Source organism: Chiloscyllium punctatum, chromosome 45, assembly GCF_047496795.1.
Source record: "Chiloscyllium punctatum isolate Juve2018m chromosome 45, sChiPun1.3, whole genome shotgun sequence".
Taxonomy (NCBI): domain Eukaryota; kingdom Metazoa; phylum Chordata; class Chondrichthyes; order Orectolobiformes; family Hemiscylliidae; genus Chiloscyllium; species Chiloscyllium punctatum.
The window spans coordinates 55,374,801-55,389,433 of record NC_092783.1 but is presented as its reverse complement, the minus strand read 5'-3'; the positions used below and the strand labels follow the sequence as shown (position 1 = coordinate 55,389,433).

General features: G+C 40.4%; 1 protein-coding gene across 1 annotated transcript in view; it reads left to right on the top strand.

The window, feature by feature from the left end:
- Positions 1-14,633, top strand: part of pik3c2b (phosphatidylinositol-4-phosphate 3-kinase, catalytic subunit type 2 beta) — a 169,679-nt gene that overhangs the window by 24,892 nt on the left and 130,154 nt on the right. Inside the window, exons 3-4 of the mRNA XM_072563818.1 lie at positions 4,911-5,011; positions 9,798-9,952. Coding sequence (XP_072419919.1) covers positions 4,911-5,011; positions 9,798-9,952 — 256 coding nt within the window. The remainder of the gene's footprint in view (positions 1-4,910; positions 5,012-9,797; positions 9,953-14,633) is intronic.

Below are 14,633 nucleotides of genomic sequence, written 5' to 3'. Positions count from 1 at the left end.
TTCCCCCTCCACTTCCACTCTCTTTCCCCCCCACCCACTCTCCTCTCTCACCGCCCTCTCACCGCCCCCCCCCCCCCCCCCCCCAACACCTGACGGACAGTCGGTTGCTCGGCGGCAATGACGGTGGCTCGGGGATGTTGCTGGAGCTGGTGGCGGTGGCCGCGGGGCTGAGCTTCGGGCTTTTCCGTTACCGAGCGGCGGGAATACGCTGGGCGCGAGGCCCGCTCACCGTCTCCATGGTCACCGCGGCCTGGGGGAGAGACCCTGGGCCCGGGCCCGGGGCTGGGGCTGGAACTAAAACCAAATCAAAAATACAAACCGTCCTGAAGAAACGTGCTCCGCCTGAGCCACACAGGCACTCAGATTAGTTCATCCCTGCACTTGTAATTAACAGAAACTTAATCATTGCTGTCTGAAATAGGTTTCCCTTTGCATTTGCAAACAACTTGTTTGCAGCTCATCTTAATGCAAATTTGCTAATTACGAGAAGATAACTACAGGAAAAAAATGTAGAGTTTTACTGTGATGGTGAGATAGTGTTACCTTAATTGGTAATTTGATTTCAATGCAAATGCCATACAAGATTTTATGTCAATGCACAAAATTTCAATAAGTCATTTGGTTCATCTGATCCATGCTGGTGTTTTTGTTCCACACTGGTCTCCTTTTACTTTATGTACCATCTCCTTTTATAGATTTATACAGCACGGAAAAAGAACATTCAGTCCAACTTGTCCACACCGACACAAGTTTTCCAAACTAAATAGTCCCATTTGCCTACGTTTGGCCCATATATTCCTCTAAAACTTTCCTATTACTGTACCAGTCCAAAAGTCTTTTAAATGTAACTATCTGCCCCCACCACTTCCTCTGGTAGTTCATTCTATGAACCACCATTTGTGCGAAAAAGTTGCCCGTCAGGTCCCTTTTAAATCTTTTCCCCCCCCCCCTCAACATATCCAGTTCTGGTTGCCCTGTTACAGGAAGAATATTGTTAAACTGGAGAGGGTTCAGAAGAGATTGACCAGGATATTACCAGAAATAGAGGGTTTGAGTTATAAGGAAAGGCTAGATAGACTGTAAATCTTTTCACTGGAGCGTAGGAGGTTGAGGGTGACCGTAGAGGTTTATAAAACATGGGGATAGGTAAAGTGAACAGCAGATGCCTCTTCCATAGGGTGGGGAATTTCAAGATTTGGGAATATATTTTTAAGGTGAGAAGAGAAAGATTTTAAAAAAGACATGAGCAATTTTGTTTTTACACTGGTTCGTATGTGGAATGAACTTCCAGAGGAAGTGGTGGGTGTGGGTACAGTTACAACATTTAAAAGACATTTAGGTAAGTACCTAATCAATGTTCGAAGGAATATGGGCCAAGCGCAGGTAAGTGGGATTAGTTTAGTTTGGGATTGTGTTCGGCATTACTGGTTGGACCAAAAGGTTTGGTTCTGTCCTATATAATCTGACTGCTCTCTAGTTTAGAACTCCCCTAACCTAGGGAAAATACTTTTGCTATTTACCACCTCAATGCTTCATAACTTTATAAACCTCTATAAGGTCACCCCTTAACTCTTCTGCTTCAGGGAAAAAAGTCCCTATCTATCCAACAGCTCCTTATAACTGAAACCTTCTGGTTCCTGTAATATCCTTTAAAGTCGTTTCTCTACCGTTTCCAATTTAATAATATCCTTCCTTTGTGTGTATTCAGATTCCCCTTAATGCACCTACATATCATTTGTTATCTCAACTGCTACTTGCAGTAACAACAGAATTGATATGGTGTAGAAGGAGGTCATTATATCCATCACGTTTGCACCAGCTCTGAACATTTTAGCTTGGTGCCATGCTTCTGCTTTTTTTATCCCCACCCCACAGCCCTGAACATTATTTCTATTTTTAAACGATCATTCCAATGTCTTCTCGAATGCCTCAATTGAACGTGCCCAGAACTCACTATGTGAAAGAGTTTATTTTGTAAAGCACTTTAAAACTGCCCTCTGGTCCTTTGATTCTTTTACGAGCAGGAACAGTTTCTCCCTACCCTATTCAGACTCCTTATCGTTTTGAAACTTCTATCAAATTTCTCCTCTGCCCTTTGTCCAAGGAAAGCAGTCCCATCCTCCATTGAAGGTTTTTAATCCCTGAAACAATTTTTGTAAATGTCTTCACTCTCAAACTTGCTCACATCCAGAGTGTGCCTGGAACGGTACTCAATTTCAGCATAACCTCCCTACCCATTGGCGAGCTTCACATTGTAATAATTTTTTAGCTGAAGAAGCTTATCCTGAATTTTCATAGTGACTGTTTTGACCCCTAGTTTTCTCCTTTCACAAGTGATGATCTATTCTTTTTGTCCACCTTATCTTTATCGTACGCTTGCAAATGTCTTAAGGATTTGTCACTCAGCCTTATCTCTTATTAAATTACCTCTCACAGTTTTCCATTAAATAGTGAAGTGGCGTTAATACTTCCATTATATACGAGATGATTAGACTCCCTACAGTGTGGGAACAGGCCTTTTGGCCCAACTAGTCCACACCGACCCTCTGGGTTTAAATGTATATAAAAACATTTCTCTCTGCTTCTACAAATATGTCAATAGATAATGTTATGGTAACCCCCTAAATTCAGAATTGCTACTTACGTTTAGGCAATTGCAGAAAATTTAAAATTATGATGCACTTATCACCTTGTTTGAGTCTTAACCTTAAGCAGAAAGATCTGTTCAGCAAAATGTTTAAAATACTTATTTATTAAAAATAAATATAGACCTGCATTGTCCCAGATTTGATTAGTCAGACCCAAGTTGCAAATCAATTAGGAAATGCAATTTAATGATGTTTGGGTGGGGAGAAGGCAATTCAGTCACCAATTCACCGTTTTGTTGAAGTCACTGAATAGCAAACTCTTGCTTGGTTGTGATGTCTCTACTGTTGAACAGCCTATCAACTTCCTCATAATTCAATGGAGAAATAGGATGGCTGCTGATTATATCACTTGAAAATAAATACATCTCCATATGACTTATAATCTAGCTTTTTCTTTAGTTACACATTTTAATTCTAAGTTTAAAAATCACACAACACCAGGTTACAGTCAAGCACGTTTACTTGGAGGTATTAACTTCCGAAGTGCCACTTCTTCATCAGGTGATTCATCAACCACCTGACGAAGAAGCAGTGCTTTGAAAGCTACTTCCTCCAAATAAACCTGTTGGAATATAACCGGGTGCGTGTGATTTTTAACTTTGTTCACCCAGTCCAACACCAGCATCTCCAAATCTTAAATCTAATATTTCCTAGAAATTGATAGTAATGAGCTGGCCATACCATTAAGAAAAGGAACAGGAGGCCATTCAGCCTGCTTCACCATTCAATTAGATCATGGTTGATCATCCACCTCAGTGACCTCTTCCTACACTATTCTTTATCCCTTGATGTCATCAGTCTCCAAAAATCTATCTATCTACTTGAAAATTGTATCTATTGCCATCTTGCATAATGATTGTGCTTCTACAGCTCTCGTGTGGAGAATTTCAAAGTTTTATAAACCTCTGCATGAAGAAATTCCTCCTCCTCTCTGTCTTAAATGTTCTACTCCTTTTCATGAGATTATCCCCTCCTGGTTTTAGAATCACCAGCCAGGTGAGTAATGGTGGTGGCATTATAATAGGGGTGGCATGGTGGCTCAGTGGTTAGCACTGCTGCCTCACAGCACCAGGGTCCCAAATTCAATTCCAGCCTTGAATGACTGCCTGTGTGGAGTTTGCACATTCTCCTCGGGTCTGCATGGGTTTCCTTTGGGTGCTCCGGTTTCCTCCCACAGTGCAAAGATGTGCAGGTCAGATGAATTGGCTACGCTAAATTGCCCAAAATGTTAGCTGCATTAACCAGAAGGAAAATGGCTCTGGGTGGGTTGCTCTTTGGAGGGTCGGTGTGGACTTGTTGGGCCGAAGGGCCTGTTTCCACATTGTAGGGAATCTAATCATCTGGTATATAATGGGAGTATTAACTCCACTATTTATTGGAAAACCGTGTGAAGCCTCGATGCTTGTAGATTCCAATGAATCGTATTCGGCTAGTGTGACAAAACACATTAGATCGCTGATTCAGTGGAGCATTTTATCGACTGTGACTATAATGTTTTGTGCACCCCATTGCTTCGGATCTGCGTATGAACAATTTTGATGTGGCATGTCTTGAATGTACTTAATTTGTCATGCGTTTGTTTTCCCATCTCCTATAACCATCTCGTTCCCCATAATTCTATGTACCTTGATCTTTACCATCCTGTGTGGTACCATTAAGAAGTATGGGATAGAACGCTTCTGAAGCTGCTCTAAAACAAGGAGACATCAATTATATTAAATGTGTTAAAACAATATGCCAAGGCTTACATCTAGCTTTTAGCCTTTAATTGAACAAACAGCTCTCAAAAATTCAAGTTCTAACTGTGGTATAGCTTGCTGAAGGAATAGTTGAGTATACTTAATGTTAGACAACTACCAAAGTGTCTTGTGGCTTAATACAAAATGGCATCTTTGTGCAAAATAAGAAAAGAAATAACATTGGCCTGAGCAAAATGGCTTTTATTATGATACAGAAGTGGAAACAGGGCAACATTGTAATTTTATTGTTTAGCCTTTCGTTAGCCATTTGATTCTTTCTGAAATCTGCTTTAATTTACAGTGATGCACATGAAGTTCTTTCATTTATATTAGACCCCTCACCGGGGCATCAAGCTGCAGTTTGGCCCATGTACAATTAAAGGCAATTGTTTCTTTAATTGAGTTCATTAATATTAACCTAGTTATATGTTGCAATTGAATAAATAAATTAAGTGCAAAGTTAATGCTCATTACAATTGGTTTCATTTCTCTGTCAGTTGCAGTACTTTTTTTCTATCAACAGAGCACCTTGCAGCAGAATTATGAGTCATGGAACTATGAGCTACTGGAGGTTTCAGAAGAGAGGAATGAAGAAGTTGCAGCGTTCTGTCACATGCTGGATGTGTAATTATCTTTTATGAGACTCTTGCTTTATTGACCTTAGATAGCAGGGCAGTATTTGCCCTCGTGTGTGTATTTGTCCTTTTTTAAGTAAAATTGTCTTACTGATGTACCAATATTGTAATAACTCGCTTGCACTTTTTAAAACAAAAAGTTGAATTAGTGCACAATTCAGATCAAACTAAGAAATGAGACATCAAATTGGGAAATCAAGTGTAAACAATGATTAGAGAAGACTGAATTTAACTCTGTGTGAGGGTTTGTTCTCATTTATTGGGAAGCCAAGTAAAGAAGGACAACATGAAATGAAATCATAATTTGCTTTCAGAAGCATGTAGCTTGCTGGATGGAGAAAGAAAAAATTGAGAAAAGTATCAAGTTTCATAATTCTGAAATACCAGATGGCAATAAATTGGATTGGGATTTCAATGTGATGGTGTTATGCATGAGAATAGTGTGCCTTGTTTGATTCTGAAAGTTTGTGTGGAATATACCTTATTCCAAATCCGTTGATGCAGCTGTTCTTGATATTCTATGATAAGACATTTAGCTATGAGCTACTGGAGCTCATGGGTAAGCACAGTAGGCTTTTTCAATAAGGTCCGAATTGGAATCTAGCCTTGATTTCTTGGGTTGGAGTCTTTTTTTTCTGGCAGTTAAAATAATATTTTATGAATGTGAGAAATTCCTAGGAGAAAAGTTGTCCTGACCCAGAGAAATTTACCCACCATCAGAGCAATTTGATATCTCTGTGTATTTTCCATAAGGATTGCTGGTCAGGAAAGTATCAGTGCTCATGACGGTCGGTGAAGGGACTGAAGAATCTTCTATTCTCAGCATTGCTGCCTAATGGTTTGAGCTCAAAATGTTGTTTAAAATAAATAGGGGAGCAACGTGGAGGGGGAATGTGGAATAAACACATATAAGCAGAGCTGGAATTCCACTGAGCTTGTTTTCTTCCCATGTAAACTCTGTTACAACCAGGGCGATTGATCTCTCTTCAAAACCCCTTGGGTTGGTTGCGATGAATGAATGTTTTTATTTCTCTTCTTAGCAAGCAGTTATAAAACCTCGTCAACTGGATCGAAATGAAACAGCCAATTTCAAGGTTTTTTAAAGTGATAAGGAATTTTATTACTTTCTAACGTTGAAAGTAAATCGCATCAAACATAGGCTTAAACAGTTAATATGCTTAATACTACAGGAGAGGTGTCCACTATAAAGGGGCAATAAAAGCAGATACAGCTTTAAATTCCAGGAGCTGTGGCTGTGAAACCTGAGTCCATGGGATTTTACCTGTTACCTCAGTGATATTGAAATTTGTAGAATCCTAGTGAGCTCGGTGAATGGTTGTTTTCAAAGTTGTGTTTTCACTAGACACTTCTTTTGAAAGATGATGAAGCATCAGGCGAAAGAGAGAAAACATTCCAAACTCCATTGTTTCTAATGCATTTTTCCTGTTTTCTGCTTTGCTTCTCAAAAGCAGCTGTTGAAATATAGTTCACTTTGTATTCCGGAGTCTCACTCTGGAGTCTTTCCACTGGCTGACTCGCAGGTGAGCTTTTCATCTCCAAATATTTGAAATCATTATACACGTGGGAACTAAACAGGAGAAGTAAATTTCTTGATATTAACTTAGTTATCTGGTTTCAATGCTTGCTAAGAAAAGAAAAAAAAATATTCACCGCAACCAACCCAAGGGGTTTTGAAGATCAATCGCCCTGGTTGTAACAGAGTTTACATGGGAAGAAAACAAGCTCAGTGGAATTCCAGCTCTGCTTAAATGTGTTTGTTCCACATTCCCCCTCCGCGTTGCTCCCCTATTTATTTTCAACAACATTTTGAGCTCAAACCATTAGGCAGCAGTGCTGAGAATAGAAGATTCCCCAGTCCCTTCACCGTCCGTCATGAGTCCTGATTCTTTTCTGACCAGCGATCCTTATGGAAAATACACGGAGATAACAATTTTAGTGCAGGCAGTTTAGTATATTATTGGAGGATTTGAGCTATAGGAAGAGGTTGAATAGGCTCGGGCTGTTTTCCCTGGACTGTCCGAGGCTGAAGGGTGACTTTATAGAGGTTTATTAAATCATGAGGAGCATGGATAGGGTAAATAAACAAGGTCTCCAGAACTAGAGGGCATAGTTTTAGGGTGAGAAGGGAAATGTATAAAAGAACAAAGAAAATTTACAGCCCAGGAACAGGTCCTTCAGCCCTCCAAGCCTGAGCCGATCCAAATGTACTGTCCAAATCTGTCGGTCAATTCCCAAGCATCTGTATCCCTCTACTCCCCATCTACTCATGCATTTATCCAGACTCATCTTAAATGATTCTACTGTGCCTGCCTGTACCACCTCTGCTGGCAATGCTTTCCAAACGCCCACTACCTTTTTCATGCAGAGGATGGTGCATTTGTGGAATGGGCTGCCAGAGGAAGTGGTGGAGGCTAGTACAATTGCAACATTTAAAAGGCATCTGGATGGATATATGAATAAGAAGGGTTTGGAAGGATATGGGCTGGGTGCTGGCAGGTGGGACTAGATTGGGTTGGGATATCTGATCGGCATGGACGAGTTGGACTGAAGGGTCTGTTTCCATGCTGTACTTCTCTATGACTTGCCTGAATCTGTAGTCAGGTGATCACAGCAGCCATTTTAAGTCAGTATTTATTCTCTTTTAAAAAGTCACTTTTTTTTCCCTTGAAGATCTTGAGTGTTAAAATTAGATTATGGATGTTGTATATCAATAGTACATGCATTTTTACCATTATCCAACTCTAGAAAACATCTGTTTACTTTGCATGCCTTCATTGTTTAGCTGAAGAGAAATCATATTTTTGGAGCTGGAAGGGAATTCAAATGGAAACTAGAATAACTTTTCTCAACAAAGTCAAATTTGCAATTTCAATGTTGAGTTTCATATAGATGGACTATTTGACCCAGTTTATGTTGGTGTTTATACTCCATAGAAGATTTCTTCAACACTGTTTTATTTAATCGTATCAGATGTATTTGGAAATTTGATAGCAAAGTAGATTTGATTTAACTATGTTGCTTTTTATAAATTAACTTTATGAAATCAACAACAGATGAGCAAACATTGGATAGTTTCCATTATTATCCGGCCCATGCTGGTGGTCCCATTTTATTTCTGTCAAGAATTTAAAGAAAGTTTCCTTATTAAATGAGCTTGCTAAAGCAACGTCAAACTTGCGTCATACTCTGGGTTTCAGGTTTGATTTCTGGTCTGTATTGAATTATATGATCTCAGCTGGTTAAGAATGAGGATATGGCATTTAACCTCAGTTCCTTATTGCTCTGGATGGAGAATATGAGAGAATCTGTGTCACAGTCACCGTTTCATGACTCTTCTCTAAGGATATGTAATAAGGGCCGTAATCATACTTAATTGTGATGCACCATGCCAGGTGACACTCAATTGTCTTGGGCCACACATGACGAATGGTCTTTCATGTAAAGTATTGAAGAGGAACTGAGTACCCTGAAAACAGTGCCAAGGAATTCCTCCATCTGAGAGAACCACATTGCTCATGCCTTAATTTAAAAACTGATAGTCTGAAAGACTAAAATTGTTTTATAATATAATCTGTACATTCTGTGTCATTCATGATTTAACTAATCCAGTATTTTTTAAATCTGTTTATGGGATATAGATAATACTTGTTAGGCTAGCATTTATTGTCCATCTTAATTGCCCCTGAGAAGGTGGTGGAATGCCCCTCCCTTGAGGTTTAGGTACATACATGAAGCTGTTGGCAGGGGAGTTCCAGGATTTTGACCCAACATCATTGAGAAGTGGTGATATAGTTCCACGTCAGAATGGTGTGAGACTTAGAGGGGAACTTGTAGTTGGTAGTTTTCCCATGTCTCTGCTATCTTTGATTTGGAGGTGCCAGTGTTGGACTGGGGTATACAAAATTAAAAATCACACAACACCAGGTTATAATCTGACCGGTTTATTTGGAAGCACTAGCTTTCAGAGTGCTGCACCTTTATCAGGTGGTTGTGGAATAGAAGATTGTAAGACACAGAATTTATAGCAAAAGTTTACAGTTGGTATAATGTCAGTTACATCGCACTGTAAACTTTTGCTATAAATTCCGTCTTACAATCTTATATTCCACAACCACCTGATGAAGGAGCAACGGTCTGAAAGCTAGTCTTTCCAAATAAACCTGAAGGACTATATCATGATGTTCTGTGATTTTTAACTTTGCTACCTTTGACCTTCTAGGTGGTAGAATCTAGAGGTTTGGAAGGTGCTGCCTAAAGAACCTCGTGGTTTTGCAGTGCGTCTTGTCGATGTCACTGTGCATTGGTGATAGAGGGAGTGAATGTTGAAGGTGTTTGTTGTGGTACCTGTCAAAGGCACTGCTTTGTCTTGAATGGTGTCAAGCTCTTGGTGTTGTTAGAACTGCACACATTCATCCATGTAGATTGTACCCCTGACTGGGTCCATGTAGATTGTAGTTTGTGTAGTTAGGAGTTCTGTCAGGAGTTCTAAGTGAAATCCTGTTATGAAAGGTAATGGAGAAAGATTCAAACTCTCTAATTGTTCTTTCTAGGTATTTTGTAATCAACCTGTGCAGGTATATTCTGACATGCCACGAGAACAGGCGGGACTTGAATCCAGGCCTTCTGGCTTAGAGAAAGAAGGACACTCTGCACAACAATTTTGTTCTTTCTATATCCAGAAATGCTATCATATACAACTGAATGGCTTTTCCCACCACCAAATCACCTGTGATAATTGTTCTTTCTATCTTTAGGCTTCGAAGCAGCTATACCTGTGATAGTACAGAAAACATGGGATTAATCTGGAGTCCAGTGGTCATCCGAAATGACCAACATGGAGATGGCATCAGTGTGAAAGTTACTGTGTCTGCCAGCAGTCTGTCCGAGCCGCTTACATTCACATGTGATGGTGAGTTTTGAATTTGGTCCAGAGCTATTCCAGTTGTTCAATCGAAACATCTAATTGTAGCCAGGATTACAAGTGTTATTTATTTCAAAGGAGTGTAGTGGTTTGTGTGTGTTTGTGTGTGTGTGTTTTTAACAGAAGCTTTCTCTGTTATGCTAATGAGAAACCAAATTACAGGAGCTCCATGTTGAATGATTTTTGTCCAGTTAAATACAGTACATCTTGGAAATCTATTTGTTCTTTGAATCACTGAACTTATTAACAGGAAACGCCTTGGAGTATTTCAACATAGTGTTTTCTGTAGTTACTACTGTATTTGGACTCAGATAATGCTTGTATTTACCCTGTGATTCACATAAGACTGTAAATCAATGGCATCAACAGGTTTCCTGAAACTAATTTGTCTCCAACTTATCATTATGAGTTTGACTTTCTTTTTTCCTTCTGTGAAATATGTTATTTATTTAATTATGTTGCTCATTTATTATCTCTTTTAGGCCAGAGATAAGGAGGCTTTATTTTTCCTTTGAGAGTGAGGCAATTTTGGAACTCTGCTGCAGAAGATGATGGAATAAGAATTATTGAATATTTTTAAGACAACAAATGGATAGATTCTTGTTTAGCAAAGGAATGAAAGGTTATCAGGATAGATGGGAATGTGGAATTTGAAAAACAAACAGATCAGCTATGATTTCATTGATTGGCAGAGCAGGGTCTGAATGACCTATTCTGCTAGTTTGTACGTACATATGTATGAAGTTTTGAGTCCCAGCATTCAAATATCACTGGGTTTTTCATCTGACCTCTCCATACATCTCTTACTGACTTGACTTTTGGGTTACTCTCATTTCTGTTCATGACCAAGACATCAATATCTATAATTGGGTATAAGCCAATGATGCACATAAACCTATCATTCGCACTTTTGGAGGTGTCTGGTTTTTGTTTAACATTTCCCGCTGAGCAGTTAAAATCATACCCCAGATGAATTTGGTGCAGACAGCTCCAAGGCCAGAACAAGACAGCATTTTGCTGTTTATCTGTTTAGATTGGCAATGATCCCAAGCCACTGCTGGCATGGACTAACTGCAAATTACAACATGATTTCTCTATTATTGCATCTTTACAAACATTACCCCATAATCTAGCCACAGCGGCGACCTTAAAGAATGGCCCAATCCTCTTCCAGGTGCTGATTTCAGTGCCACAGTAAATAAACCCACTCAACGACAGTGCTATATAATTGAAAAGTTCCGAGGTTTGATTTTCAATGTGTGGTGTTAGCCAATCTGAGCCAGGGACGTGGCTAATAGACAGACAAATCTTATATCTGTGCTCATCTGGGCTAGGGTGGGAAAATCTGCAAGAGTTTCCTGTCTTGATTACTGATCAGTTCAGGACAGAATGTGTCCTGTTCCTGATACCCTGACACTCATACCCTGTTGGGGTCAGCTCACAGTTGAAGATAGGCCACTTTGTGGAGGATACAAAATGGCAGCTGGCATCTACTGAACCTTACACCAGCATGACAGTCCCTTCAGAAGAGAGGAGAGGAAATCATGTTGAGGTTGTATGGGATATTGGTGAGGTCTGTTCTGGAATACTGTGTCCAGTTCTGCTCGTCCAGTTGTAGGAAAGATATTATTAAGCTAGAGAGGGTACAGAAGAGATTTAGCAGAATGTTGTTGGCTATGGAAGGTTCGAGTTATAATGAAAGACTGGAAAGGCTGGGACTTTTATACTGGAGGTAGGAGGTTGAGAGGCAACCTTAAAGAAGTTTATTAAATAATGAGGGGTATGGATAGAATGAATAGTAGTTGTCTTTTCCCAAGTATGGAGGATTTCAAGACTAGGGCGTGCATCTTTAAGATGAGAGATTTAAAAAAGACATGGAGGCAAATATTTTACACAGGGGGTGGTTCTTACGTGGAATGAAAATCCTGAGGATGTGGGTACAATTACAACATTTAAAAAACATTTGGATAAGTATGTAAAGTACATGAAAGCCCTATGCAGAGTCAACCCATGTAGGGCTGCTGGACCAGGTAACATCCCTACCAGAGTACTCAGGATGCTCTGACGTACTGGCAGATGTTCTCATGCACATCTTTAACATCTCCCTGAGCTGCGCCATAGTTCCAACTTGCTGCAAGACCGCTACCATCGTCCCCACGCCAAAGAAGTCTTCAGTATCCTGCCTCAATGACCACCACCCCGTTGCACTAATACTTTTTATCATTAAAGTGTTTTGAGAGGCTTGTGATGAGGCATATTAAGACCCTGCTGTCCCCCCCCCTCACTGGACACCCTGCAGTTTGCATATCGTCCCAACCTCTCAACAGGTAATGCCATTTCCACCACCCTCCATCTGGTCCTCACCCACCTGGACAGGAAGAACACCTATCTCAGATTACTGTTCATAGACTTCAGTTCTGCATTCAACACCATCATTCCTCAGCACCTGATTGGAAAGCTGAGTCTGCTGGGCCTGTATACCTCCCTCTGTAACTGGATCCTGGACTTCCTGACTAGGAGACCTCAGTCAGTCCGGATTGGGAACAGCATCTCCAACACCACACACTGACCTCGTATGCTCAGTCCACTGCTGTTCACTTGCTGACTTACGTCCATGCAGTGAATCACAGCTCGAATCATATTATTAAGTTCACTGATAACACAACTGTTGTGCATCCCTTTGGAAGGAACAATGAGTCAGCATGCAGAGAGGAGGTGCAGCGCCTAATGGACTAGTGCAGAGCCAATAACCTGCCTCTGAATGTGGACAAAATGAAAGAGATGGTTGTTGACTTCAGGAGGGCACAGAGCGACTATTGTCCACTGGATATAAACAGCTCCCCTGTGGAGATCATGAAGAGCACCAGATATCTTGGTGTCCACCTGGTTCCTCAACACCAGCTCCATAGCCAAGAAAGCTCAGCAGTGTTTCTTCTTTCTGCACAGGCTGAGGAAAACCCACCTCCCACCTCCCATCCTCACCACATTCTACAGAGGGTTCATGGAGAGTCCCCTGAGCAGATGCATCACTGCCTGTTCAGGAATTGCATCATCTCAGATCATTAGAGCCTACAATGGATAGTGAGGACAGCTGAGAACATCATTGGGGTCTCTCTTGCCTACATTACAGACATTTACACCACATACTGCATCCGCAAGGCTAGCAGCATTGTGGATAACCCCACGCATCCTTCATTCAAATTCTTCTCCCTCCTGCCATCTGGCAGAAGGTACCAGAGCATTCGGTCTCTCACGCCAGACTGTGCAACGGTTTCTTCCCCTAAACCATCAGTCTCCTTAACACGTATGAACACATTCCATTCCATCTGCAATTCTTTGCATGACTTTTTGAATTATCGCTAAAATAATGCTTTATTAATGATCATTCATTATTACACTCTAATTTGTTCACCAGTATGCCTTATTGTCTTGTCTTGTCAGGAATTACTATGCTGTGCATGTTTTGCACTTTTCTTATGCACTTTATGCTGCCTTTGTATGACTGTACTCTTGTGTAATTCGTGTTGTCCATGTAGCACCTTGGTCCTGGAAGAATGCCATCTTGTTTTTACTGTATCAGTTGTATATGGTAGAATTGAGAAATAAAGCTACTCTTGAATAGAAAAGGTTTGAAAGTGTATGGCCAAAGCAGGCAGATGAGACTAGTTTAGTTTGGAATTATGTTCGACATGGACTGGTTGGACTGAAGAGTCTTTCCGTGCTGTATGACTCCATGACTCGAATACTGGACAGGGAATTTTTTATACAATAAATGTTCCCTTTCAATCAATGTGTTACAAGAAATTAGCATTTTCATTTGTTTCAAATAGGAAAAGGTGACGACCGCCTCAGGCAACTGGCATGAAAGAGTGATTTGGAGATGCCGGTGTTGGACTGGGGTGTACAAAGTTAAAAATCACACAATATCAGGTTATAGTCCAACAGGTTTAATTGGAAGCACACTAGCTTTTGGAGCACTGCTCCTTCATCAGGTGGTTACTGAAGCAGTTTAGTGCAACTGAAATAAATTAACACCCAAAAATAAGCAAAAAACTGCAATACTTCAGTAGACCAGTCAATTTATTCTACATGTATCTATTGTCTGCTTAATGATATTCACAAGAATTGCCCTATTAGAGGGGAGATTTGTATGCATTTTTAGAATTTTATTATCTCCACTTACCTAAATTGATTCCTCAGCAATGACATAATATGCTGCCCGGCTAATATATCAGTGTGACCAAATTGTGGGTTTTCCCTGCCTGTGCATTGTAATGTGTGTTAACAAATGGAGAGCACATGCTACTTAAAGCCTCGCAAATCACTGGTATCAGGTATACTGCTATTTATGTCTTTAATCCCAGTTTCTGCTCATATCATGTGGAGCAAACTATGCACTCAAAGAGCTGCTAAATGAATGAAAGATAATATCTGATGCTGAAGGAACTCATTATTTTTTTCGTTGCATCTTAGATTAAAAACAAACCTGCTCTTTAGAGAGCTCAGTGCAGATGGGTGTGTCTGCCCGAGCAATGGCACACGTGATGTAGGTTCTAGGGCCCTTATCTCAGGGTTTTCCTCAGTTTATTGTTGTAGCATTTGTAAAGCTGCTGGTCTGCAAAAGCCTCCTAGCTCTGTTTCTGTAGCATCACCTGTCTCTGCCCTGGCC